The sequence below is a fragment of the Heteronotia binoei genome, chromosome 5, assembly GCF_032191835.1.
Source record: "Heteronotia binoei isolate CCM8104 ecotype False Entrance Well chromosome 5, APGP_CSIRO_Hbin_v1, whole genome shotgun sequence".
Lineage (NCBI taxonomy): Eukaryota > Metazoa > Chordata > Lepidosauria > Squamata > Gekkonidae > Heteronotia > Heteronotia binoei.
Genome location: NC_083227.1, coordinates 7,443,196 through 7,471,177, shown reverse-complemented (window position 1 = coordinate 7,471,177; position 27,982 = coordinate 7,443,196). Strand labels below are relative to the sequence as shown.

At 49.5% G+C, this 27,982-nt stretch overlaps 2 protein-coding genes across 2 annotated transcripts in view; one reads left to right on the top strand and one right to left on the bottom strand.

The window, feature by feature from the left end:
• Positions 1 to 27,982, top strand: part of LOC132572129 (zinc finger protein OZF-like) — a 1,123,325-nt gene that overhangs the window by 199,931 nt on the left and 895,412 nt on the right. The gene's annotated exons all lie outside the window — the stretch shown is intronic.
• The window catches only part of LOC132570933 (zinc finger protein 420-like), a 55,978-nt gene that overhangs the window by 27,742 nt on the left and 254 nt on the right, over positions 1 to 27,982 (bottom strand). Inside the window, exons 2-4 of the mRNA XM_060237569.1 lie at positions 23,689 to 23,803; positions 16,621 to 16,781; positions 15,089 to 15,523 (exon numbers count right to left, since the gene is read on the bottom strand). Of these exons, the coding sequence (XP_060093552.1) occupies positions 15,089 to 15,523; positions 16,621 to 16,781; positions 23,689 to 23,803 (711 nt within the window). The remainder of the gene's footprint in view (positions 1 to 15,088; positions 15,524 to 16,620; positions 16,782 to 23,688; positions 23,804 to 27,982) is intronic.

The following is a 27,982-nucleotide window of genomic DNA, read 5'->3' as shown; positions in this document are numbered from 1 at the left end:
TTCCAATTCTATGATTCCATGAAGATGTGAAGTTTCCTTATACTGGATCAGACCCTTGGAGTCGGTATTATCTACTCAGTCCAGCATCTGCTCTCCAGGGTCTCAGGCAGAGTCTTTCACATCACCTCCTACCTGATCCTTTTATCTGGAGATGCTGTCAGGGTTTGAAATTGGGACCTTCTACATGCCAAGCAGATGCTCTTCCACTGAGCCACAGCCCCTCCCCAAGCAGAGGGACAGGCTTCAAAATGGTGTATTGCTATTCAGTCTTTGGATTCATTTCTCCTCACAATGGCAGCAATTTGGACCCTTGGCACCTAGGAAAGATCCTTACCCAGAAAGACCACATTCTCATAGTTCTCCAGCATGACTTCCCTGTACAGAGCTCTTTGTCCTGGATCCAGCAGAGCCCATTCTGCCTCCGTGAAAGAGACGGACACCTCCTCAAAGGAAAAGGGACCCTGGAAGAAAGAGAAGATTCCCTCCTCTTCAGAGATCATGCCAGGCAGAGATCTTACACTGGAAGGGAGTAGTCTGGGATGGGATGGAAAGTAAGGCTTGGAATGGGTAAAGGGAACAGCACTCAGAGTATCTCTCGCATGCACCCCTTGTAGAACCTGCAAGAGGAAAAGCTCCCCTGAAAAAAGAGGAGTGAGCCAAGCTGCGCCCCACCCTTTTCATTTCTCTTACCTGGATTGGAGGGGGAGCAGCCGTTTCCACACCTCTGAACAGACGATGGCTCAACAGCATCTCTTCGCTGCCTTTTCCTGAGACAAGAGAGAAAGGAAGGAAGGGCAATTGCTTGTTTCTTCCCTGCTTCACACACTTCCTTTCCAGGGAAGTTAAACATTTCCCTATGTACATTCAACACATTTTAAAACACTTTTTTATAAATTCGGGGAGAGGCAGAAGAGAAGCATCAGGGACCTATGAGCCTGAGGGATCATAAATTCTGCCAACGTATTTCGGACTTCTGTGAATCATAGAATCATACAGACCTCCAGGGTCATCTAGTCCAACCCCCTGCACAATGCAGGAAACCCACAAATACCTACCCCAAATTCATAGGATCTTCATCGCTGTCAGATGGCCATCTAGCCTCTGTTGAAATATCTCCAAGGAAGGAGAACCCACCACCTCCCGAGGAGGCCTGTTCCACTGAGGAATCGCTCTAACGGTCAGGAAGTTCTTCCTAATGTTGAGCCGCAAACTGTTTTGATGTAATTTCAACCCCTTGGTTCTGGTCCTACCTTCCGGGACCATAGAAAACAATTCAACACCATCTTCTATATGACAGCCCTTCAAGTATTTGAAGATGGTGATCATATCACCTCTCAGCCGCCTCCTCTGCAAACTAAACATCCCCAGCTCCTTCAACCTTTCCTCATAGGACTTGGTCTCCAGACTCCAGACTTCCCTCTATTCCTTCATCCAGATCGTTTATAAAGATGTTGATCAAAACAGGTCCCAGGACAGATCCTTGAGGCACTCCACTTGTCACTCCTCTCCAAGACGATGAGGAACCATTCACAAGCAACTCTTTGGGTGCGATCTGTCAACCAGTTACAGATCCACCTAACGGTAACAGGATCCAAACCACATTTTACCAACTTGTCAAGAAGGATAGTATGTGGAACCTTATCAAAAGCCTTACTGAAATGAAGATAAACGATGTCTACAACATTTTCCTGATCCAGCAAGGTAGTCACTTTCTCAAAAAAAGAGATCAGGTTAGTCTGACATGACTTGTACTTAAGAAACTCATGTTGGTCTTAGCAATCACATCCATTCTTTCTAAATGTTCCAGGACCGACTGTTTGATGATTTGTTCTAAAACGTTTCCAGGTACAGACGTCAAGCTGATGGGTCGGTAATTACCTGGATTCTCTTTTTTCCCCTTCTTGAAGATGGGGACATTTGCCCGCCTCCAATCTTCTGGCACCTCAAGAATTCTCAAAAATAATAGCCAGAGGCTCAGAAATTACATCCACAAGCTCTTTTAGAACCCTTGGATGCAGTTCATCTGGCCCTGTTCATTTAAAGAAACTAGGTGTTTATGTACTACCCCTATGGCGATTCTAAGTTGGAACTTCATACCCTCCTTATATGTTCTGTTTTCGCCATGTTGAGCACCGTTTCCCTCAGAAGAGAAGACTGAGGAAAAGTAGGAATTGAGCAGTTCTGCCCTCTCTTCATTACCCGTAACAATTTCACTTTCCTGCCCTCGCAATGGGCCTACCATGTCTTCGCTCTTTTTCTAACTCTGAATATAAGAAAAGAACCCTTTGGCCAGCCTAAGCTCATACTGAGCTTTAGCTTTCCTAACATTTTCTCTACAAGCACTGGTGATTTGTTTATATTCATCCTTGGTTATAAGGCCCTCCTTCCAATTCCTAAAGGTCTTTTTTTATTTCTCCAGTCTTTAGAGAACTGTTTATGGAGCCAACTCGGCTTCTTTAGTCTTTTCCCATTTTTTCTTCTCATCGTAGGAATCGTCTCTCATAGGAATCGTCCATGATTGCGCTTTCAGTATTTCGCTTTTAAGAAACTCCCACCCCTCCTGAACCCTCTTCTTCCTAAGTATTTCTGACCATGGGATTTTACCCAGCATAGTTCTAAGTTTATCGAAGTTTGCCTTTCTGAAGTTCAACCTATAAATCTGGCTAAGTATAGCTTTTCCCTTCCCTAAGACTGTAAATTCCAAAATCACAAGGTCACTACAGCCCAGGGTCCCCACTATTTCTACTTCTTCAATCAATTATTCCTTGTTGGTGAGAATCAAATCCAAGATAGCAGATCCCCTTGTTTCCTTCCTCACTTTCTGGAAAAGGAAGTTGTCAGCAAGACAAGTCAGGAATCTATTTGACTTTTCATTTTTAGCAGAGTTGGACTTCCAACAGATGTCTGGGCAACTGAAATCTCCCATGATCACTGTATCCCTTCTCTTGGAGAACTTTGCAATCTGCTGTAGGAGTATCTCATCCAAGTCCTCTGCCTGGCTTGGTGGTCTATAGCAGACCCCCACAATAATCACTGTTTTTTCGTACTCCTTTTATTTTTACCCAGAGACTCTCAACTGAGCTGTCATGTTCCGATTCACATATTTCCTCACAAGTATATATCTCCTTCACATACACTGTTATACCTCCACCTTTTCTCATTTGCCTGTTCCTTTTAAATAAGATGTACCCCTGAATCCTAATATTCCAGTTGTGAGTGTCATCCCACCAAGTTTCAGTAAGGCCTATTATGTCATAGTCTTCTTCCTGTATTAGGACTTCCAGTTCCTCCTGTTTGTTTCCCATACTCTGTGCATTAGTGTAGAGACATCAGAATCCACTTTTTGTGCATCCCGAGGGTTTAGTTTCCGTACAAACCTGCAAGTTCACATTACCTAGCTTATACGCCACTCTCTGGAAATCTTTAATGTTCTTATCCTCTGTTTCTGGCATCATACGAGGCTTCGAATTATTGTCTTGCTCCTCCATACAATTTAGTTTAAAGCCCTCCTTATTAGGTTAGCAAGGCTGTTACCAAACAACCTTTTCCCTACTACAGTAAGGTGCAAACCATCTCCTGATAGAAGACCACCATCTCTAAAGCGTAAGCTATGGTCCAGAAATCCGAATCTTTCCTGTGAGACTGTGTGGGGAGGGAACGTAGGTGGTGGAAATGCTATAGCGTGAAACATCACTGTCACATTGGACCGGACGTGACTTGAGCAGCTCTGGAGACTTGAGAGTCATATGAATGAGCTTTCAGAGCATCTCTGGGCATGCTAACTTCACAAGCCAGGCTTTCAGCCAGATGCAACTTCAACATGGCATCCTATCTGTCCCAGACCCCACCACAGTCCGTCCCTAACCTGAACTCACTACCCATCTCATTCACAGGCTGCCTTAACTGCTTCCACGCACAATGAGTCCTTACCACAGGACAGGACATCTTGGGCACGCTCCACCATCTGCGCCCTCTGCCCTTGCTCCAAGGAAGTTCCTTTTGCCTCAGGGACTTTAGCTTCCATCTTCACAGATGGTTCCCACATCTGAAACAGCAGTAAGGGAGAAAGGTAAGAGAGAGAATGATGCTGTCCCACTCCCAGTCTCTGCACCCAACTGTCAGCAGACCTGGTGAGTTAGCCGGAGAAATGAGAAATTTCCTAGCAGAAAAGGGCTTGTGTAGGAGGCTAATAAATCTCCCACATGCATGATTAATACTTTGGTAATCATATGGCATGTAAAAGTTAGGATAAGGCCAAATATTATGGCTTGAATTGGTCATATCTGGAGGGAATCCCCTCCTCACTGGTTCTGCCTGCCTCTTCTCCTCTGCCTGACTCAGGAGGAAACCTTCGGCCAGGGCCACCGCCTGGGAACTGGTCTCCGGCCCACATCCTCTGACCCAGCACTGCATTTCCTGGGGCAGGAGAGTCCTGCCTGGGGGTCTGGACCTTTCCCACCTGGCAAAAGGATGTCCTTCCTCCCACCCTAACCCCAGTGGAAGAGGGAGAATCTGGCATTGTGTGCCCCTGCCTCTGCCCAGTGAGCTGTGGAGGGATGGGGCAGGGGCCATACAATTGGGGCAGCCCTGTTCTCTCCCAGTGTGTCCAGGTTGCAGAACGTTGTTGCAGGTGGATACTCCAATGCATATCCATAGTTCTCCCTGGTGTGTTTACTCCAGAGGTCCTGTTGCTCGAGCTCTGATCCACACAGTGATGAATGCCTGTGGGCCATTTCTTCCCCCTGGCCTTGGGGAAGATATCAGGGGGTGTGGCCACACCAACATGCTCCACCCCTCTCTGTCAGCGGAGTCCCTCATGCTGAGATTGGTGGGCGTGGGTAGCATTTCCATGAGCACAGGTGGTGTTGCTAGGCTCTCTGCACCTTGGCAACAGAGTCCTTTTAAAATGTTCCTCTCCTCTGCTGGGTGTGTGTGTGGCTTGGACTATGGCTGGCAGCCCCGGCCCCACCTCAGGGGCTTAGGAAGGGGGTGCAGCCGATTCCAGCACGGGCCAGACCTCTCCTCTCCCACACCCCTCTCTTGCTCATCCTGCTTGCCAAAGGGCCTGCTTTGGTTGGTTGGTTGGTTGGCAGAATTTTAAAACAAACATCCACTTCCACAGTGGAGCAAAACTATTGCCTAGCAGAGTCAGGTGGGGCCTGAAGTTCTCCCAGAATTGCAACCAACCTCCATTGGGCAGAGATCTGCTCCCTGGGAGAAAACGGCTGCACGGGAGGGAGGACCCTGCGGCCTTCTTCCCACCTCCCATCCACCCCTCCCCCTCCCCACCTCCAATGTCCAGGAATTCTCCATTCAGGAGTTGGCCACCATTTGAGAGCCACGGCTTGGCCTGATCCATGCTTCATCTTCTCCACCTCCTCCATCACTTTTAAGCAAACCTCCCGGGGATCCTGCTGCAAGGTTTCCCCCTCCCTTTTCTGCACCCCTCCCTGCTCTCTTTCCCCCTTGAGAAGCAAACCCCTTCCCACACGCACAGGCACCCGCAAAGAGGGAAAGAGCCCCAATCTTTTCCACCCCTCCCCGCCCCCCACTCCTAGCGTGACTTTGTGGCGTTAACCCTTTCAGTGCTGCAGAGGAGTGCCAAGTGTGTCCTCCTGTCCGCCGCACCTCAAAAAGGATATTATAGCATTGGAGAAAGTCCAGAAAAGGGCAACTAGAATGATTAAAGGGCTGGAACACTTTCCCTATGGAAAAGGTTGAAATGCTTGGGGCTCTTTAGCTTGGAGAAATGTTGACTGGGGGGTGACATGATAGAGGTTTACAAGATAATGCATGGGATGGAGAAAGTAGAGAAAGAAGTATTTTTCTCCCTTTCTCACAATACAAGAACTCGTGGGCATTCGATGAAATTGCTGAGCAGACAGGTTAAAACGGATAAAAGGAAGTACTTCTTCACCCAAAGGGTGATTAACATGCGGAATTCACTGCCACAGGAGGTGGTGGCAGCCACAAGCATAGCCACCTTCAAGAGGGGTTTAGATAAAAATATGGAGCAGAGGTCCATCAGTGGCTATTAGCCACAGTGTTTGTGTATATATAAAATTTTTTGCCACTGTGTGACACAGAGTGTTGGACTGGATGGGCCATTGGCCTGGTCCAACATGGCTTCTCTTATGTTCTTAGGAGGACCCGTCTGCCATGCTGCTCCATGGGGCTCCTCGGGAGCAACTTTGCGCGGGGTCGATCAACTGTGGAGTGACTCTTGACACGGTCGGTGAGGGCAGCCAGGCTGAAGGGAAGCCAGGAAGCCTTTGTCATGTATCTGCAGCTTGGAAAGGGTTAAAGCAGCAGAGCTGTTTGAAAGAGAGGCTGAACAAGGAGTGGAAGGGAGGCTCTGTGGTCTTCCCTTCCCAGGTCCCCTCCCTCCTCCAGAAATTCCCCACCAATTTAGCACAGCCCTGGTTTGGCATGCATGATCCCCACCTCCCTCCCTTAATCTAAAAGCTTATTTCCCCCGCCCCTTCACATGGCTTACTTTTAAGTAACCTTCTCCAGACTCCAGCTGCTATGCTTTACTCCGCTGCAGCTTCTGTGCAGCCCCCCTCCTCTTTTTCCCACTTTGGATGCAAACCGCTTCCCAGGCGCATGCGTGCACAGGCAAGGAAGGAAGGCAGGAAAGAAAGAGACCCTCCTCTTCTCCGACCTCCCCGCCCCATGCATTCCCTGCAGGGCCTCTCTAGCCAATGGCCTTGTGGCGTTAACCCTTTCGGCGCTGCAGAGGAAGGCAACCTGTGCTCTCGTGTTCTCTCCAGGAGGAGCCAGGCTGCCGTCTGCAATGCTGCTCCGTGGGACTTCTCGGGAGTAATTCTGCACGGGGTTGCATGCCCACACGATTCAGGAAAAGGAAGCTGAGCCCGAGCAGCTCCTTAGAAGAAGGACCGTAGAAGAACTGGATTGGGGGAGAGGAGGCTGCAGAGATTTACTGTGAAATAGATCCAGGCGGGCAGCCGTGTTGGTGTGAAGCAGTTGGGACAAAGCAGGAGTCAAGTGGCACCTTTGAGACCAACCCATTTTTATTTAGAACTTCAGCTTTCCTGTGCTCTTAACCACACTTCATCACTGTGATGAATGAAGCGTGCTTAAGAGAGCACACGGAAGCTGACCTTCTAAATAAAAATGGGTTGGTCTCAAAGGTGCCTCTTGACTCTTCCTGTTAAATAGGCGAGGAAGCGTTTTTCTGTTGCCCCCCCCCACCAGAGCTCAAATGCGGCTGGAGACTGGGGGGGGGGGAGCTAGGAAGGCAGGGTTTGGGGGCAGGAGGGGCTCTGATTCCACCAGCCCCACCTTCAAAGCCCCCCTTTCCTTTCCTGCAGGGGTTGATCTCTGAGGTCTGCAGATGTTCTGTCATTGGAGCAGGTCTCCAGGCCCTCCCTGGAGGTTGGCAATCCCGTTCCAATCTAAGCAAAAGAAACCAGTGGTAGCCTCCCCCCCCCCCCGTTGCCCCCCCGCCTTTCCCAGCCCCCCTTCCCAGTCTTCAGCCAGGCCCTGCAAGAAGTGCAACCCCAGCAGTTCCGAGCCAGGCCCTGCAAGAAGTGCAACCCCAGCAGCACCCGCAGGCTGCAAGGAAGCGCCAGCAAAAGGGGGGGGGGGATCGCAACCCTTCCCAACCTACACTGGGCTTCCCTTTCCTCTCCCAGCAGAGATAGAATCCCAAACCTCCCTGTTGTGTCTTGCACAGAAATCCGGAAGTACTGCGCAGCAACGCGGCAGAGGTGACCAGAGGAAGTCCCCTGGTCACTCGCTGTAGCGCGCGAAAGTACTCCGCCAATTAAGAGCTGTGGCGGGAAGTTTGACTGGCCAGGATTGGACTGGGCCAGTCGGAGGGCTGTTCTGGGTATTGTATATAAAGCGGGACCCGGCCCGCGTTTCCCTCTCAGCTAATAAAGCATGTTGCCTTCAACACGTCTCGTCATCGAGTACATTACCCTGGCGACGAGGACGGGATATAGCTAGGAGGACTCCCCAAGCGGGAAGTCGCTGACCTGGCTGGAGACGAGGAAGGCGCGGAGCCACGAGAGACAGAAGCGCCCGCCGCCGCTATGGCGAGCCCGAGTGTAACGACGGGCCATCTTGCTGAGTTCGACCCCGCCAACCCAGAGAGGTGGGAGACTTACACAGAGCGGGTCGAATGCTACCTACGCGCAAACATGATCACCGACGACAGCCGCATGAGGGATGTACTCCTGAGCATCTGCGGGGAGGCCACCTTTGAAATCGCCAGAGGACTATCGACCCCTGCGAAGCTCACCGAGAGAACGTACGGGGAGATCATCAGACTCCTCACCGGGCATTTCTTGCCCCAGCCTTCCATCATCGCCCGCCGACTCCTCTTCCACAAGAGGGATCAAAAGCCCGGAGAAATGGCTGCTGTCTACCTGGCCGCTCTCCGCCAGATCGCAGGGAACTGCTGCTTCGACAAGCGGGAGGAAGCCCTGAGGGACCAATTCCTCTGCGGCCTCCGAGACGAAAGGCTGCAGCAAAAGCTCTTCGCAAAGGAAGAACTCACCCTTCAACAAGCTTCCAATGAAGCAACCGCATTCGAGAGAGCCACAAAATCGTACAATCACCCACTTGGAGAAGCAGTCCACCAGGAAGAGATGGCGCCGGGCGACCCAGAGGACAAAGAGGCCTTCCAGCTCCTCCGCCCACAAGGCATGGGCCCGAGGGCCCCCACGCGGCAACGAGCAACAGAAAAGCCGGCCAACAGCAAATGTGCCAGCTGCGGCGACCCCCACGAGAGGAGGGACTGTCCCTATCGCAACATGGACTGCAGGAACTGCGGGAAGGTGGGCCACATAGCGCGGGCTTGCCGGGCTAAGGCCAATCGCAGACGCCAGACTGCGAACCACATCACCGACGACAGCCGCATGAGGGACGTACTCCTGAGCGTCTGCGGGGAGGCCACCTTCGAAATCGCCAGAGGACTATCGGCCCCTGTGAAGCTCACCGAGAGAACGTACGGGGAGATCATCAGACTCCTCACCGGGCATTTCTTGCCCCAGCCTTCCATCATCGCCCGCCGATTCCTCTTCCACAAGAGGGATCAAAAGCCCGGAGAAATGGCTGCTGTCTACCTGGCCGCTCTCCGCCAGATCGCAGGGAACTGCTGCTTCGACAAGCGGGAGGAAGCCCTGAGGGACCAATTCCTCTGCGGCCTCCGAGACGAAAGGCTGCAGCAAAAGCTCTTCGCAAAGGAAGAACTCACCCTTCAACAAGCTTTCAATGAAGCAACCGCATTCGAGAGAGCCACAAAATCGTACAACCACCCACTTGGAGAAGCAGTCCACCAGGAAGAGATGGCGCCGGGCGACCCAGAGGACAAAGAGGCCTTCCAGCTCCTCCACCCACAAGGCATGGGCCCGAGGGCCCCCACGCGGCAACGAGCAACAGAAAAGCCGGCCAACAGCAAATGTGCCAGCTGCGGCGACCCCCACGAGAGGAGGGACTGTCCCTATCGCAACATGGACTGCAGGAACTGCGGGAAGGTGGGCCACATAGCGCGGGCTTGCCGGGCTAAGGCCAATCGCAGACGCCAGACTGCGAACCACAACTCAACCGAGGCACACACGACGTCATCGACTAGCCTGCAGGTAATGAACTTGCCCCTCTCCGCCCCGGACAAGGTCAAAATGTCAGTCCGCATAGAGAACGCCCCATGCCTAATGGAGGTGGACTCGGGCTCCTCCATCTCCATAATTTCGGAAGAGACCCTAAGGAAACTGTGCCCCCGCCGCCGGCTCCAAATGAGACCGGCGGATTTTATACTGCGGGACTTCCAGAAAAACCCCGTACACATCTTGGGCTGGGCCAGGGTACAGGTAGAGAGAAGGAACTTCAGGGGGCCACTGGACATTTTAGTGGTTAAGCGCCAGCTCACCACCTTACTGGGACTGGTCTGGTTTCAACTGTTAGGTATTCAATCAGTGGGGGTGGAACAGTTGCAAACGACCAACTTCGAGAACGTATGCTGGGAATTCCCAGAAGTTTTTGATGGGTCCATGGGAAGCTACAAGGGGCCGCCCATCACCTTATCGCTCGATCCCCTAGTTAGACCAATCAGACTAAAGGCCAGGCGAGTTCCGTTCGCGTTAAAACCCAAAATAGAAGCCGAACTGGACCGACTCACGGCCCAGGGATTATTAGAACCAGTGTCCTATGCAGCCTGGGAAACTCCCATAGTCACACCGGTGAAGCCAAACGGGGATGTGCGAATATGCGCTGACTACAAGTGCACTATAAATAAAGCACTCCAGGACAATCCCTACCACGTCCCAGTGGTCAGCCACGTCCTGGCGGCCTTAGCAGGCTCTAAGATTTTTGGGAAACTGGACCTGGCCCAAGCGTACCAGCAACTCCCGGTAGACGCCAAGACAGCAGAAGTACAGACCATTGTGACCCACAGGGGGGCTTTTAGAGTGCCGCGGTTGCAATTTGGGGTCAGTGTAGCTCCGGGGATCTTTCAGAGCATAATGGACTCTCTTCTCAAAGGGATACCCGGAGTGCAACCGTTTTTCGATGACGTTCTAATCGCCGCTCCCGACGCAGAGGAGTTCAGCAGCCGCCTGAGAGAGGTACTCCGCCGGGAGTTCCGGGAGTTTGTAAATAGGTACCTCATCAAGCACATCCGGTCCACCCCCTTCCATCCGGCCACCAACGGCCAGGCAGAGCACATGGTGCGCACCACCAAAGAGGCCCTAGGTCGCATCGTACAGGGGGAGTGGGGCCACCGCCTGGCAACCTTCTTATTTCATAACAGAATTACCCCCAACCCCGTCACCGGGTCAAGCCCTGCTACTAATGGGAAGGAAACTGATTACAAGGCTGGACAGGCTACACCCAGACCGGGCCACAGACGTTCGCAGTTCCCCCGAAGTCAGGGAAGCGGTGCGGGGTTTCTTTCCGGGGGACCCGGTCTATGCGAAGAACTTCGGAAGCGGCCCAGAGTGGGTTGCCAGCCGGGTGCTTCGGGTAACGGGGTCCCGCTCATATGAGGTCTCGTCTGAGGGGGGCCAGATCCTAAGGAGGCACATAGACCAGCTGCATCACCGCACCTTGCCGAAAGAACCAACAGGGGGTGGGGAGGCGGCGAGCGGGGGAGAGCTAGCAACGGAACCTCCGGAAGCGCCCCCGCAGGCACCGACCCTACCGACGAGGCGAGCGGAAGAGCCAACCAGCGGGGAGTTCGACCCTCCAAGACTGGTGGTCCCAGAACCGCAACCAGAGCCGGGCAGCCAGCCGCCGGAGGCAAGTCCCCGAGAAGAGACCCCCTCCACGGGGGCAGCTCCAACGCCCCAAGTAACCCCAAGGCAATCAACTCAGGAACGCAGGACCCCAGCCTACTTGAAGGACTATGTATCTTGAACTAGGGGGGGAGGAGTGTTGTGTCTTGCACGGAAATCCGGAAGTACTGCGCAGCGACGCGGCAGAGGTGACCAGAGGAAGTCCCCTGGGCACTCGGTTTAGCGTGTGAAAGTACTCTGCCAATTAAGAGCTGTAGCGGGAAGTTTGACTGGCCAGGATTGGACTGGGCCAGTCGGAGGGCTGTTCCGGGTATTGTATATAAAGTGGGACCCGGGCCGCGTTTCCCTCTCTTGTGATGCACCAGCTAATAAAGCATGTTGCCTTCAACACGTCTCGTCATCGAGTACATTACACTCCCCCTCTCCTCCCCCCCACGGAGACCCCCCCTTACTTGCGGGAGGCCCGATAGTAAAGACCCTAGGACAGGGCGGGGGGGCTATAGCAGCATGCAGCGTTCTGGAGGGGAAGGGAGGAGGGTTGCGTGGGAAGGCTCCTGGGGCCTTTTGGTCCTTCTCACACACGCACATTCTCACACTCAAAAACACAACCTTCTCTTTTTTATTTTTTGCATTTTGATGCGCCTGTGTGTTGGTGGCCTTTGCAAGAGTTGTGCGTTTACAGTTTCTCGGGTGGAAGAATATTCTGGTTGTCTCATAGGCACAATTCAGTTGCTTAATGTGACTGGACTCTTAACGAGCCCTTCCCCCTCTTCTACTAGGTGTAAAGCCTCAGGAAGTTCTGCTTCACTGAAGCTGAAGATGTGTGCATGCAGAAGATTAGACCCAGAATCAAATTGTGTTGCTCTCAGAGGGGCATCTGGACTCAGACTCTTCCCTAAAAGTATTGTTTGGCTGTTTTATCCCCCTATGATTAGGGTTTTCTACAGCTGCAAGTAAAGGGGAGAAATATGAAGAACACATGTGTTTGTGGAGGGGTTAACCCAGGGAGCATACAGGGGCACTACCATGAAGAAGATGATATTGGATTTATATCCCACCTTCCACTCTGAAGAGTCTCAGAGCGGCCTACAATCTCCTTTCCCTTCCTCCCCCACAACAGACACCCTGTGAGGTGGGTGGGGCTGAGAGGGCTCTCACAGCAGCTGCCCTTTCAAGGACAGAAGCTCAGAGCGGCCTGCAATCTCCTTTCCCTTCCTCCCCCACAACAGACACCCTGTGAGGTGGGTGGGGCTGAGAGGGCTCTCACAGCAGCTGCCCTTTCAAGGACAACCTCTGCCAGAGCTATGGCTGACCCAAGGCCATGCTAGCAGGTGCAAGTGGAGGAGTGGGGAATCAAACCCGGTTCTCCCGGATAAGAGTCCGCACACTTCACCACTACACCAAACTTGCTCTCCCTCAGAGCTGGGGGGCGGGGTGGTGCGTAGACCACAACTTCTCGGGAGGGGGGAAGGGGCAGAACCTGGTCCAGGCCCACATGGTTAGTAATTTGTATTTGTTTAAATTTGAAATTATTTATACTTCTAAAGGCTACCAACAATTAATGGTGTGGTTTAAAAATATATAATTTTATTCACTCAGTATAGTCTCAGAGAAAGAGGACCTTCTGAGATGAAAGATGAAAGGGTATTTCCTCCTCTGGGAAATTCCGGGTGGGGGGAGGGGGCTTGAGGCACTTAATGCACCCACACAGAGGATGTTCTGATTCCCTTCATTTTGACACCCTCCATGAATCTGGCTGATGTCCTTATAAAGCCACCTATGGCCAAAGTTTCCATCATAGAACTCTACAGCCTCTGAGCTCCTGTGTGAATTTAGAAAACACAAGGGGTTTTTTTGGGGGGGGGGGGGGGGCTGAGGTTTCTACATTGACCTGTGGCAAACCAGAAATGGTCATTCACTCTATGTTTTTTTTTAAAGGTAAAGGTAGTCCCCTGTACATTCACCAGTCATTCCCGACTCTGGGGTAACCGCATCACATTTTCATGGCAGACTTTTTACGGGGTTGTGAGAAACCGGTCAGGGTCAGCTTGGGAGGGTGACCACTATAAATGTTTCCATGTCCCCTCTCCTCTGTCTGTCAGGCACACACACAGAAATCCTGTGAGAACTAAAGTGAACTAGTTACCAGGCAGTTTAAACGTCAAAAACCAAAGAAATATTTATTGGATTACAAAAGGCAAGGGAAACGGGTAAAAATGTGCCTTCACTGTGCCTTCAGAGTTCACTTGCCACGGAGTTCCACGGCTTGGAGAAGGAAAGTGTTTAGAGGGACAGTCCCTTCAGGAGCTTTCTCCACCCTTGGGAAAAATGGAGGAGGAGGGCACCTTCTTCTTTAGATTCCATAGACTGGACTCCTGGTTCATGTTTTCATAAACTTGGGGGAGGGGGTTTGAGGAAAGGCACAAACGTGATGGAGCAAATTTGGTACCAATGCCTTAAAAAACAGCCCCTCCCCCAGAGTGCCAGATATCCCTGGATCAATTCTCCGCCGTAAGTGATGTGGCCCATTGAACTTACTAAGCTGTTTGGTTAGGGAACACAACCTGTTTCTTTCCGCCTGAATTAATCCAACTGCCAGAATGTTTTTGGCTTCAACGTAGTGAAACCCAAAGAAACCTCCCAACAGGCTGGACCTGGGAGCCATTAGGGTTGAGATATGCCTCTCTAGAACTGCTTCTCAGATGAAATGTTTGTGAATTAAGGATGCCAGCTGGTCAAACTATGGTTATACTCACAGCAGACAGCCTGTAGATGTCTGTTTCCCTCAAATTGTCTGTTCCTATATAGAATCTGGGAAAGGAATTGTTTTCACCAGTTTTGAAGATGTCAGAGTTAGACTGACAGATAATCTGAAGTAGGGGGTTTCCAGAGGAGGGGAACCAGAAAAGACTGAATCTCTTTTCACAATCTAAGCCAGGGGTGGCTAACAGTAGCTCTCCAGATGTTTTCTGCCTACAACTCCCATCAGCCCCAGCCAATTGGGAGTTGGAGGCAGAAAACATCTGGAGAGCTAACGTTGGCCACCCCTGAGTCTAAGCAATCAAACATTTCTCTCCCCATGTGTGTGTTCTTTGAAGCAGGTGAAGAGTGCCACTCTAATCTTTTTTCCACACTATAGGCACTCAAAAGGTTTCTCCCCTGAGTGAGTTGTTTGATGCAGTAGTGTGTCCTCGCTTCTTCCGGAGCCTGTCCCATTACCTGTTCCCTTGCTATCGTCAGGCCCGCCAGGACGACATGGGCCAACAAATCATCAGCAAGTTCAGTGAGGGGAGGAGTGGTCTCATTCATTGGGATGGTGTCTTTGTGTAATGAAAGCATCCCTTGGGGTTACTCACGAGCCCGGGTGTAGTGGAGCTGTGGCTGGATGTTGCACATTCAAAAGGTTCTACCTGTGTGGATCTTTTGATGCTATTGAAGATTCCCCATCGCCCAGAATCTCTTTCCACACTCTGAGCTTTTAATAACATTTCTCCCCTGTGAAGCTTCTCTGATGCTATTGAAGATGACCACTCATATGGAATCTCTTTCCACACTCTGAGCATTCAAAAGTTTTCTCCGCTGTGTGGATTTTCTGATACTGTTGAAGATGGCCACTCCAGGTAAATCTCTTTCCACACTCAGTGCATTCAAAAGGTTTTACCCGTGTGGATTCCCTTATGAAGACGAAGACTGCCACTCCGGCTGAATCTCTTTCCACACTCTGAGTGTTCAAAAGGTTTCTCCCCTGTGTGAGAGCTCCGGTGATAACGAAGATGGCCACTTGTATTGAATCTCTTTCCACACTCTGAGCATTCAAAAGGTTTCACCCCTGTATGGGTTCTCTGATGATGTTGAAGACTGCCACTCCGGCTGAATCTCTTTCCACACTCTGAGCATTCAAAAGGTTTCTCCCCTGTATGGGTTTTCTGATGCTGTTGAAGACTGCCACTCCGGCTGAATCTCTTTCCACACTCTGAGCATTCAAAAGGTTTCTCCCCTGTGTGGGTTCTCTGATGCTCTTGAAGATGGCCACTCTGACTAAATCTCTTTCCACATTCTGAGCATTCAAAAGGTTTCTCCCCTTTGTGGGTTCTCTGATGACGTTGAAGATCACCACTCTGACTGAATCTCTTTCCACACTCTGAGCATTCAAAAGGTTTTACCCCTTTGTGGGTTCCCTGATGATGATGAAGACTGCCACTCCAGCTGAATCTCTTTCCACACTCTGAGCATTCAAAGGGTTTTATCCCTGTGTGGATTCCCTGATGACAATGAAGATCGCCACTCCGGCTGAATCTCTTTCCACACACTGAGCATTCAAAGGTTTCTCCCCTGTGTGCGTTTTCTGATGCTGTTGATGATGGCCACTGCAGCTGAATCTCTTTCCACACTCTGCGCATTCAAAAGGTTTTACACCTGTGTGGGTTCCCTGATGACGATGAAGATTGCCACTCCGGCTGAATCTCTTTCCACACTCTAAGCATTCAAAAGGTTTCTCCCCTGTGTGCGTTTTCTGATGCTGTTGATGATGGCCACTGCAGCTGAATCTCTTTCCACACTCTGTGCATTCAAACGGTTTTACCCCTGTGTGGGTTCCCTGATGACGATGAAGATTGCAACTCCGGCTGAATCTCTTTCCACACTCTGAGCATTCAAAAGGTTTCTCCCCTGTGTGGGTTTTCTGATGCTGTTGAAGACTGCCACTCCGGCTGAATCTCTTTCCACACTCTGAGCATTCAAAAGGTTTCTCCCCTGTGTGGGTTTTCTGATGCTGTTGAAGATGGCCACTCTGACTAAATCTCTTTCCACAATCTGAACATTCAAAAGGTTTATCCCCTGTGTGGATTCTATAATGATCTTGAAGATTGCCACTCTGACTAAATTTCTTTCCACACTCTGAGCATTCAAAAGGTTTCTCCCCTTTGTGGGTTCTCTGATGCCGTTGAAGATCACCACTGTGACCGAATCTCTTTCCACACTCTGAGCATTCAAATGGTTTTACCCCTGTGTGGGTTCCCTGATGATGATGAAGACTGCCACTCCGGCTGAATCTCTTTCCACACTCTGAGCATTCAAAAGGTTTCTCCCCTGTGTGGGTTTTCTGATGCTGTTGAAGATGGCCACTCTGTTTGAATCTCTTTCCACATTCTGCACATTCAAAAGGTTTCTCCCCTGTGTGGGTTCTCTGATGATATTGAGGACGGCCACTGAGAGTGAATTTATTTCTGGTCTCTGAGAATTCAGAAGGTTTCTCTATCTTTATTCTTTGGTGCACAAGAAGCTGTGATCTGTTTCGGAAATACTTTTCACACTTAATGAATTTATATGCCATCTTTATCCTGTGCTTTGGAAAATGTACACTCCTCTGTATTCCATCATGCTTGTCAACCACAGAACCGCTTTTCTTTCTCTTCATTCTTCTTTGATTTCTGACATTTTCGTTCATGTTTTCATGTTTAACTCTTTCTGGCATTTGCTGATGAACTTGTTCACCCTCCTCATTCCTCTGCTCATCCTTTGCTGAAATAAAGAGAGAGATTCTGTTAGCACATGGGAAGGCTGGTAAGATCCAAAGGCATCTATATGGGAGGAAAGGATTGATGGCCCTTCATCCAGCTAGACTGATCTTAACCACCCCTCGGCCTTCCCCCAAGAATATCTAGTATTTAAGGATACCTCCCCCACCCATGAAGAACTTGCTTAACTCTTGCCCAGAAGGAGCTTCTGAGCCTCCAGACTTGAGGCCTCCCTCCCTCCTTACCCACTGGCCTGTAGGACTGTACCAAATTAAATACAGCACAGAAGGAAATCAGGAATCTTGTGGTTATTTCTGGTGTGTTCCCTTGACATAATAACAGTGAAGGTCACTCACGCTGAACCAGCTCATTTGGAAAGGAAATATGCTCTTGGGATCCTCTACAGAACCTGTATCCAGTTCTGCAAGCAGAAGGGGGAGGGGATGAGGATGCTGTTGACATCCTCCGGAAAGTTCCAACCACCAGGACCTTTAATTGATCCTAAAGAGGCAGAAACTATAATATGGGAATAGAGGAGAGGGAAGCCAGGCTAACTGCATGCTCATGCCAGGCTAGTACACCTTGAGATTTTCTTGATGCATCATGATGAATAGTTTTCCCTAGAGTAACTTAGGCTACAGCTGGAATTCTTATGCTGCAACAAGAGGTGCCATCTAAGTACTTCATATTTTAGTTAGAACTGCTAGGTTTGCTTCCGTTTCTGTTGCTGAGCTGCAGAAACTGTGTTGCTTAGTGATCTCTGATTTTAAACCTGTCATAAAGTTTAATATGTATTTTGAAAGGGGTCTACTTTGCTTGTGTGAACCCAGTGAATTGGTGTCGCTCAGGTACAAAGAGCACTGACCCAGGGGGACCCAGGTTTTTGTCCTTGACAGGATAATTTCCAGCTCACAAACAGAGCAGATGTTTTTAATCCAGGGGGGAGGGTGTGTTGGAAAGGCTGACAACAGAGAAATGAGGATTTGGACTATTCCAGAATCCTCCTGAGGGACTCTCATCCACTTGGTCCCAGGTCAACATACCTTCTCTGGCCTAGGGGATGGCCACAACACTGGCCTCAGTCGCCCTTCTGCAAGAACACTCACATGAACACAAGAAGCGGCCTTAGACCTTGGTCCGTTGCAGTCAGTATCCTCAGTCCCGCAGCAGTCTTCCAGAATCTCAAGCGGATATTTTTCAATCACCTCCTACCTGATCCTTTCCCCTGGACATTCTGGAGATTGAGCCTGGGACCTTCCTTGGGAGGTGGGGAGCTCTCCTTCTTTGGAGGTTTTTTAAAAGAGGTGAGGACCACAATAATGGCTTTACATTAAGGGCAGGAAGCTACCAGCTGGATATTAGGGGAAAAAATTATGGTAACAGTTGTTTTACTGTGGAATCAGCTACCTAGGATAGAGAGGGGTTTCCCCTCCCTCGCAATCTTTAAGCAGGGGCTGGACAAACACTCATCAGGGGTGTTAAATCTAGGCTGATTCTGTATTGAACATGGGGCTAGACTAGATGGCCTCTATGGCCCCTTCCAACTCTGTGATTCTAGGATTGTAACAGAGGCTAGATGGCCATCATCAGACCCCAATGCTGATTCTGTGAACTTAGGCGTATGGTGAGATGAAGGGCAGGAGGGGTTGCATCAGTGCTTAGTTCTCATGGCACCTTCTTACATGCCCAGGGAAATGCGATTGCCACTTTGGGGTCAGAAAAGAACTTCCTCCAGGCCAGTTTAGCCAACGTTCCTGGAGGGGTTTTTGACATCTTCTGGCCATGCAGCAGTTGTGAATTTCCTGCATTTTGCAGGGGGGTGGTTAGATGACCCTGGAGGTCAGTTCCAATTCTATGATTCTATGAAGACGTGAAGTTTCCTTATACTGGATCAGACCCTTGGAGTCGGTATTATCTACTCAGTCCAGCATCTGCTCTCCAGGGTCTCAGGCAGAGTCTTTCATTTCACCTCCTACCTGATCTTTTTCTCTGGAGATGCTGTCAGGGTTTGAACTTGGGACCTTCTGCATGCCAAGCAGATGCTCTTCCACTGAGCCACAGACCCTCCCCAAGCAGTGGGACAGGCTTCAAAATGGTGTATTGCTATTCAGTATTTGGATTCATTTCTCCAATTTGGACCAATTTGGCAGCAATTTGGACCCTTGGCACCTAGGAAAGATCCTTACCCAGAAAGACCACGTTCTCATAGTTCTCCAGCATGACTTCCTTGTACAGAGCTCTTTGTCCTGGATCCAGCAGGGCCCACTCTTCCTCCGTGAAAGAGACAGACACCTCCTCAAAGGAAAAGGGACCCTGGAAGAAAGAGAAGATTCCCTCCTCTTCAGAGATCACGCCAGGCACAGATCTTACACTGGAAGGGAGTAGTCTGGGATGGGATGGAAAGTAAGGCTTGGAATGGGTAAAGGGAACAGCATTCAAAGAATCTCTTGCATGCACCCCTTGTAGAAACTGCAAGAGGAAAAGCTCCCCTGAGAAAGGAGGAGGGAGCCAAGCTGCGCCCCACCCTTCTCATCTCTCTTACCTGGATTGCAGGGGGAGCAGCCGTTTCCAGACCTCTGAACAGACGATGGCTCAACAGCATCTCTTCGCTGCCTTTTCCTGAGACAAGACAGGAAGGAAGGAAGGAAGGAAGGGCGATTGCTTGTTTCTTCCCTGCTTCACACACTTCCTTTCCAGGGGAGTGAAACATTTCCTTATGTACACTCAACACATTTTAAAACACTTTTTTATAAATTCGGGGAGAGGCAGAAAAGAAGCATAAGGGACCAATGAGCCTGAGGGATCATAAATTTTGCCAACGCATTTCGGACTTCTGTGAATCATAGAATCATAGAGTTGGAAGAGACCTCCAGGGTCATCTAGTCCAACCCCCTGCACAATGCAGGAAACCCACAAATACCTACCCCAAATTCACAGGATCTTCATCGCTGCCAGATGGCCATCTAGCCTCTGTTGAAAAACCTCCAAGGAAGGAGAGCCCACCACCTCCCGAGGAAGCCTGTTCCACTTAGGAATCGCTCTAATGGTCAGGAAGTTCTCCCTAATGTTGAGCCGCAAACTGTTTTGATGTAATTTCAAACACTTCGCTCTGGTCCTACCTTCCGGGACCATAGAAAACAATTCAACACCATCTTCTATATGAAAGCCCTTCAAGTACTTGAAGATGGTGATCATATCACCTCTCAGCCACCTCCTCTCCAGGCTAAACTCCCCCAGCTCCTTCAACCTTTCCTCATAGGACTTGGTCTCCAGACCCCTCACCATCTTCGTCGTCCTCCTCTGGACCCATTCCAGCTTCTCTATATCTTTCTTAAAATGTGGTGCCCAAAATTGAACACAATACTCCAGGTGAGGTCTTACCAGAGCAGAGTAAAGCAATACCATCACATCACGTGATCTGGACACTATACTTCTGTTGATATAGCCCAAAATTACATTTGCCTTTTAGCCACCACATCACACTGTTGACTCATGTTCAGCATATGATCCACTAAGACCGCTAGATCCTTTTTGAATATACTACTGTTAAAACAAGTCTCTCCCATCCTATAACTATGCATTGGATTTTTGCTTCCGAATTGAAGAACTTTATATTTATCCCTGTTAAAATTCATTTTATTGGTTTTAGCCCAGTTTTCCAGCCTGTCAAGGGCATCCTGTATCCTGTTTCTGTCTTCTACTGTATTGCAACCTCTCCCAATTTAGTATCATCGGCAAATTTGATAAGCATTCCCTCTATTCCTTCATCCAAATCGTTTATAAAGATGTTGATCAAAACAGGTCCCAGGACAGATCCTTGAGGCACTCCACTTGTCACTCCTCTCCAAGAGGATGAGGAACTATTCACAAGCACTCTTTGGGTGCGATCTGTCAACCAGTTACAGATCCACCTAACGGTAACAGGATCCAAACCACATTTTACCAACTTGTCAAGAAGGATAGTATGTGGAACCTTATCAAAAGCCTTACTGAAATGAAGATAAACGATGTCTACAACATTCTCCTGATCCAGCAAGGTAGTCACTTTCTCAAAAAAAGAGATCAGGTTAGTCTGACATGACTTGTTCTTAAGAAACTCATGCTGGCTCTTAGTAATCACATTCATTCTTTCTAAATGTTCCAGGTCCAACTGTTTGATGATTTGTTCTAAAACGTTTCCAGGGACAGACGTCAAGCTGATGGGTCGGTAATTATCCGGATGTTCTTTTTTCCCCTTCTTGAAAATGGGGACAATATTCGCCCGCCTCCAATCTTCTGGCACCTCTTCTGTTCTCCAAGAATTCTCAAAAATAATAGCCAGAGGCTCAGAAATTACATCCGCAAGCTCTTTTAGAACCCTTGGATGCAGTTCATCTGGCCCTGTTCATTTAAAGAAACTAGGTGTTTATGTACTACCCCTATGCTGATCCTAACTTCATACACTCCTTATATGTTCTGTTTTCGCCATGTTGAGCACCGTTTCCTTCAGAAGAGAAGACTGAGGAAAAGTAGGAATTGAGCAGTTTCGCCCTCTCTTCATTACCCGTTACAATTTCACTTTCCCGCCCTCGCAATGGGCCTACCATGTCTTCGCTCTTTTTCTAACTCTGAACATAAGAAAAGAACCCTTTGGCCAGCCTAAGCTCATACTGAGCTTTAGCTTTCATAACTTTTTTTCTACAAGCACTGGTGATATGTTTATATTCATCCTTGGTTATAAGGTCCTTCATGCAATTCCAAAAGGAGTCTTTTTTTATTTCTCCATTCTTTAGAGAACTGTTTATGGAGCCAACTCGGCTTCTTTAGGCTTTTTCCATTTTTTCTTCTCATAGGAATCTTCTATGATTGCACTTTCATTATTTCGCTTTTAAGAAACTCCCACCCCTCCTGAAACCCCTTCTTCCTAAGTATTTCTGACCATGGGATTTTACCCAGCATAGTTCTAAGTTTATCGAAGTTTGCCTTTCTGAAGTCCAACCTATAAATCTGACTAAGTATAGCTTTTCCCTTCCCTAAGACTGTAAATTCCAAAATCATATGGTCACTACTGCCCAGGGTGCCCATGAAGCAGGGCTGAAATAAAAATATATTAAATAAAATAAATTGAAGACCATTAATTAGGCACAAGGGCAAGAAAGGAAAAGGGCAAAGAGATTTTAAAGTGCTTGCTAGGTGTCTCTGTGAAATAGTTTTTCTAGATTGTGAAAGTAGGGAAAGTGACGTTTGTAGGAGCATAAGGCAGCAAAAGAGGAAGTTAATCTTTGTCCCACCGCAACTGCCGAAAAGAGCAACTAGAAACTTGCTGGAATAAGCATTGAGTCATATACCTTGGAAAATCTTGGGATCAGGTCAAAGGGGCAAATGTGTTTTTTATGAAGGATATTGCTGCAAGAGTGTTAGCAACATCAATGCCATGTATGGAAAGACCCTCCCTGTCTCCTCCCTGTTCCTTTAGTAATATGACGCTTGTAATGATGTATAGGATGTGGGGTTGTCCTTTCCTGTAATTGGGCGAGTGTTTACTGGAAATTATTGTCTGTGACTATAAAACTGTAGACCTTCCTGCAATCGGGGCTCCCAGATGTGTTCAGACATGAGTCTGGTCTGGGGTCCGTGTACATGTTAAATAAACCGCTGTTTCTTCCTGATTTCGCCTGTGGCCTTGTTTCTGCCTGATCACCAGCAGCTAAAGTTGCTGCTACACCCACTATATCCACTTCTTCAATCAATTCTTCCTTGTTGGTGAGAATCAAATCCAAGATAGCAGATCCCCTTGTTTCCTTCCTCACTTTCTGGAAAAGGAAGTTGTCAGCAAGACAAGTCAGGAATCTATCTGACTTTTCATTTTTATCAGAGTTGGACTTCCAACAGATGTCCGGGCAATTGAACTCTTCCATGATCACTGCATCCCTTCTCTTGGAGAACTTTGCAATCTGCTGTAGGGGTATCTCATCCAAGTCCTCTGCCTGACTTGGTGGTCTATAGCAGACCCCCACAATAATCACTGTTTTTTCCTACTCCTTTTATTTTTACCCAGGGACTCTCAACTGAGCTGTCATGTTCCGATTCACATATTTCCTCACAAGTATATATCTCCTTCACATACACTGTTACATCTCTGCCCTTTCTCATTTGCCTGTCCCTTTTAAATAAGATGTACCCCTGAATCCTAATATTCCAGTTGTGAGTGTCATCCCACCAAGTTTCAGTAAGGCCTATTATGCCATAGTCTCCTTCCCATATTAGGACTTCCAGTTCCTCCTGTTTGTTTCCCATACTCTGTGCGGTAGTGCAGAGACATCGGAAACCACTTTTTGTGCATCCCGAGGGTTTAGTTTCCGTACAAACCTGCAAGTTCACATTACCTAGCTTATGCGCCACTCTCTGGAAATCTTTAATGTTCTTATACCCAGTTTCTGGCATCATACTAGGCTTCAAATTATTGTCTCGCTCCTCCATACAATTTAGTTTAAAGCCCTCCTTATTAAGTTAGCAAGGCTGTTACCAAACACCCTTTTCCCAACTGCCGTAAGGTGAAAACCATCTCCCGATAGAAGACCACCATCTCGAAAGAGTAAGCCATGGTCCAGAAATCCGAATATTTCCTGTGAGACTTATGTCTTCTTTGTGGGGAGGGAAGGGGGGTGGTGGAAATGCTATAGCATGAAACATCACTGTCACATTGGACCAGACATGAATCCAGCAGCTCCGGAGACTTGAGAGTCATATGAATGAGTTTTCAGAGCATCTCTGGGCATGCTAACTTCACAAGCCAGGCTTTCAGCCAGATGCAACTTTAACATGGCATCATATCTGTCCCAGACCCCACCTCAGCCCCTCCCTAACCTGAACTCACTACCCATCACGTTCACAGGCTGCTTTAACTGCTTCCATGCACAACGAGTCCTTACCACAGGACAGGACATCTTGGGCATGCTCCACCAGCTGCGCCCTCTGCCCTTGCTCCAAGGAAGCTCCTTCCACCTCAGGGACTGTAGCTTCCATCTTCACAGATGGTTCCCGCATCTGAAACAATAGTAAGGGAGAGAGTTAGAGAGAGAATGATCCTGCCCCACTCCCAGACTCTGCACCCAACTGTCAGCAGATCTGGTGAGTTAGCCGGAGGGATGAGAAATTCCCTAGCAGAAGAGGCTTCTGTAGGAGGCTAATAAATCTCCCACATGGATGATTAACACTTTGGTAATGATGTGGCATGTAAAAGTTAGGATAAGGCCAAATATTATGGCTTGAATTGGTCAAATCTGGAGGGAATCCCCTCCTCACTGGTTCTGTCTGCCTCTTCTCCTCTGCCTGACTCAGGAGAAAACCTTCAGCCAGGGCCACCCCCTGGGAACTGGTCTCCGGCCCACATCCTCTGACCCAGCCCTGCATTTCCTGGGGCAGGAGAGTCAGGAACTGCTCCAGGATCACCAGGTCCAGGATCTGCCTCTTGGTGTGCCTCTTTGGCTTCAGCCACTGGCTGCAAAGTCCATGGAGCTGGCTGCAAACCTCTCGGGGCCCTTCGGCCTCATGGTAGCGGAACTGCCGGAAGTGTTGGCAATGAACATCAGAGGTCATGGTGTCCTTAGCCAAGATCTCTGGGACAGCTCTTTCCCAGAATTCAACACCACTTCCAGATTGGATGGGATGGGGGCCTTTCCTTACTCTTTTGCCCATTCCAGGTCCTTCTGGGTCCTGCTCTTCCATCTCCTTCCCCTTCTCTTGGGTCACCTCTGTCTGCGAAAACTTTCCTCTTATTCACTTGGTTAAGATCTGAGGCTTCTCTCGGAGGGTTATGATCTGAGGACAGAGACAGACAGCAGCGTGTCAAAGGAAAATAAAAAAAGAACGGGCATACAGCATTGAACATCAGAAACCTTCATAGTGGGTTTGGCCCTGGTGCTTCTTGTGTCAGTCAGGTTTAGAATAATTTTTCTGTACTACAAACCAAGCTGTTTTAGAAGTGCCTCCTCAATTCTTTGGGGAAATTAAGTGTGTCTGTGTTTGTCTCTTTTAGGATGTTACAAGCTGTGGTGAGATGCCATTTTAAGCTTGCGTTTCTTTGGGAGTTGACTGGAGGAATCTGTTAAACTCGAGGCAGGCTTTGGCCTAGTCTCCTCCTCACTCCCCTGCTGACCAGAACCAGCAATTCCGAGAAGGGTGAGATTCTGCTGTATGGCTGTTCTGCTCTAAGAGGCTGAACAGTATACGCCAGGGGTGGGCAACGGTAGCTCTCCAGATGTTTTTTGCCTACAACGCTCATCAGCCCCAGCCAGCATGGCCAATGGCTGGGGCTGATGGGAGTTGTAGGCAAAAAACATCTGGAGAGCTACCGTTGGTCACCCCTGGTATATGCGGTTTATCATTATTTTTTCCTTTTTCTAATGATATTTTGTTAATATTTCACAGTCGTTTGTGGGTTTTCTCACCAGGGGTTTGGCAACCCTGGTCCCAGGAAGGGTCAGCTGGGGCTTACAAGAGGTCGAGCTCTTCTCCTTACTCTGGAGTAAGGTAAAACTTGGTTGGTCTTAAAGGTGCCACTTGACTCTTGCTTTGTTCAACTGCTTCAGACCAACGGGGCTGCCCACTTGGATCTTCCTTTAAATGTGACAGCCAGAACTCCCTTTGGAGTCCAGCTGTGCGTGTCACACCCTTGCTCCTGGCTCCACCCCCAAAGTCCCCGGATATTTCTTGAAATGGACTTGGCAACCCTAGTCCCAGGAAGGGTCCGTTGGGGCTTGCAAGAGGCCGAGCTCTTCTCCTCGGGCCAGAGGGAGTGGCCGTCTTAGAGGATACGAAGGACTCTCGAACCAGAACAAAATGAAGGGCTTCCCCTGCATGTCATCCAATTATGGCAGGGGTGTCAAACATGCAGCTTTTGGGGGTGGGGCCGGATCAGGCCCATGGTAGGCTCCTATCAGGCCTGTGAACGTGTCTGCTTCCTTCTCCCTCTCTCTTGCTTCCTTCTGCAGCACAGCTTGCTTTGCCAGGATTTCTCAATTGCACAGAAGCTACAGAGCAAAGCCCCTGTTTTCCCCATTGGCTGAGGCTCCTCCCTTGGGGAGGAAGGGGGGGGGGCAGAGCTTGCTTTGATACTGACCACAGCATTGCAAGCTTGCTAATACTTTAAACATGTTTTAAGGGTGTTTTTTTTTAAAAAAAACTTTAATTGTGTTGTCTGTGTCCTTTGTCAAGTTGGTATCTTCGCTCCCAGGCATTACATTTTGTGGTGCATATAACACAGCCCCACAAGGTCTGAGTGATGTCACATCTGGCCCTTATAACACATTTCAACACCCCTGAGTTAAGGCAAGTATTAAAACAGGAAGAGAAGGAGTGTTTCTTCCCCAACTATGATTTGTTTCTTCTGTCCATCTCTTGAAACGCTTGTAAATAGTTAAAGAAAGGAAATGAATATTTTGATTGTTACAATCTTGAGTCCCTCCGAACCACCTCGTTCCCCCAGCAGCTTGGAACATTTTCCAGGGACCAGCCTGTTTGGAAAAAAGCCCAAGCCATGAGCACCTTTGTGTGGCTGAGAAGCGTCCCGATGGTGCTCTACTAAAGATGGTAGATGTGGAGGGAGGGGCAGGTAACCGGCCAGAATACTTGACATTGAGGCCAGCCAATCAGCATGACTGATTCATCATATTTAATCCTGTCTGGATCTCCTTTCTGGGCCTCCTAACCCCAAAAGGTAGGACTGTATTCTTGCTGGCATCCCCCTTAGCAGGACCTGAACCCACCACTCCTGCTACTGGGCCCTGGCGTTCCTCCCTGGGGGTCTGGACCTTTCCTGCCTGGCAAAAGGATGTCCTTCCTCCCACCCTAACCCCAGTGGAAGAGGGAGAATCTGGCATTGTGTGCCCCTGCCTCTGCCCAGTGAGCTGTTGAGGGATGGGGCAGGGGCCAAACAGTTGGGACAGCCCTGTTATCCCCCTGTGTGTGGGTACTCCAACGCACATCCATGGTTCTCCCTGGTGTGTTTACTCCAGAGGTCCTGTTGCTGACGCCCTGATCCACACAGTGATGAATGTCTGTGGGCCATTTCTTCCCCCTGGCCTTGGGGAAGATATCAGGGGGTGTGGCCACACCAACATGCTCCACCCCTCTCTCCCTGTCAGGGGAGTCCCTCATGCTGAGATTGGTGGGTGTGGGTAGCGTTTCCATGAGCACAGGTGGTGTTGCTAGGCTCTCTGCACCTTGGCAACAGAGTCCTTTTAAAATGTTCCTCTCCTCTGCTGGGGGGGTGTGTGTGTGTGGTTTGGACACTGGCTGGCAGGCCCAGCCCCACCTCAGGGGCTTAGGAAGGGGTTGCAGCCGATTCCAGCACAGACCAGACCTCTCCTCTCCCACACCCCTCTCTTACTCATCCTACTTGCCAAAGGGTCTGCTTTGGTTGGTTGGTTTGCAGAATTTTAAAACAAACATCCACTTCCACAGTGGAGCAAAACTATTGCCTAGCAGAGCCGCCAACCTCCAGCTGGGGCCTGAAGTTCTCCCAGAATTGCAACCAACCTTCATTGGGCAGAGATCAGCTCCCTGGGAGAAAATGGCTGCACTGGAGGGCCTCCCGGGGATCCGGCTGCAAGGTTTCCCCCTCCCTTTTCTGCACCCCTCCCTGCTCTCTTTCCCCCTTGAGAAGCAAACCCCTTCCCATACGCACAGGCACCCACAAAGAGGAAAAGAGCCCCAATCTTTTCCACCCCTCCCGCCCCCCACTTTTCAGAGCTGCGGAGGAGTGCCAAGTGTGTCTTCCTGTCCTCTCTAGGAGGACCTGTCTGCCATGCTGCTCCATGGGGCTCCTCGGGAGCAACTTTGCGCAGGGTCGATCAACTGTGCTGTGAGAATTCCGGGATCATCCAGGAAAAGGAGGCTGAAGCTGCATCCTCCCAGCTCCTTAGAATAAGAACTTGGTAGGGGCATGCAGGGAGGGGGAGGCAGCTTTATAGGTTGGCTCTTCAGCAGACGAGGAAGCCTTTTTTCTGTTGCCCCCTCGAGCTCAAGTGCGGCCAGGAAGCGCCCCTTGGGAGTTTTGACAATATTTCTGGGAGGGAAAGGAAAGGACAGAGCCCGACTGCACACACCCCCCTTCAAGGGCTTGCTGCGTCCCCGGGGATAAGCTCTCCCTTTGCAGCCCCAGAGACAAGGAAAAACAGAGGAACAGTCCCTGCCTCGGGCTGCACAGGAAGCTTTTCCTCCCTG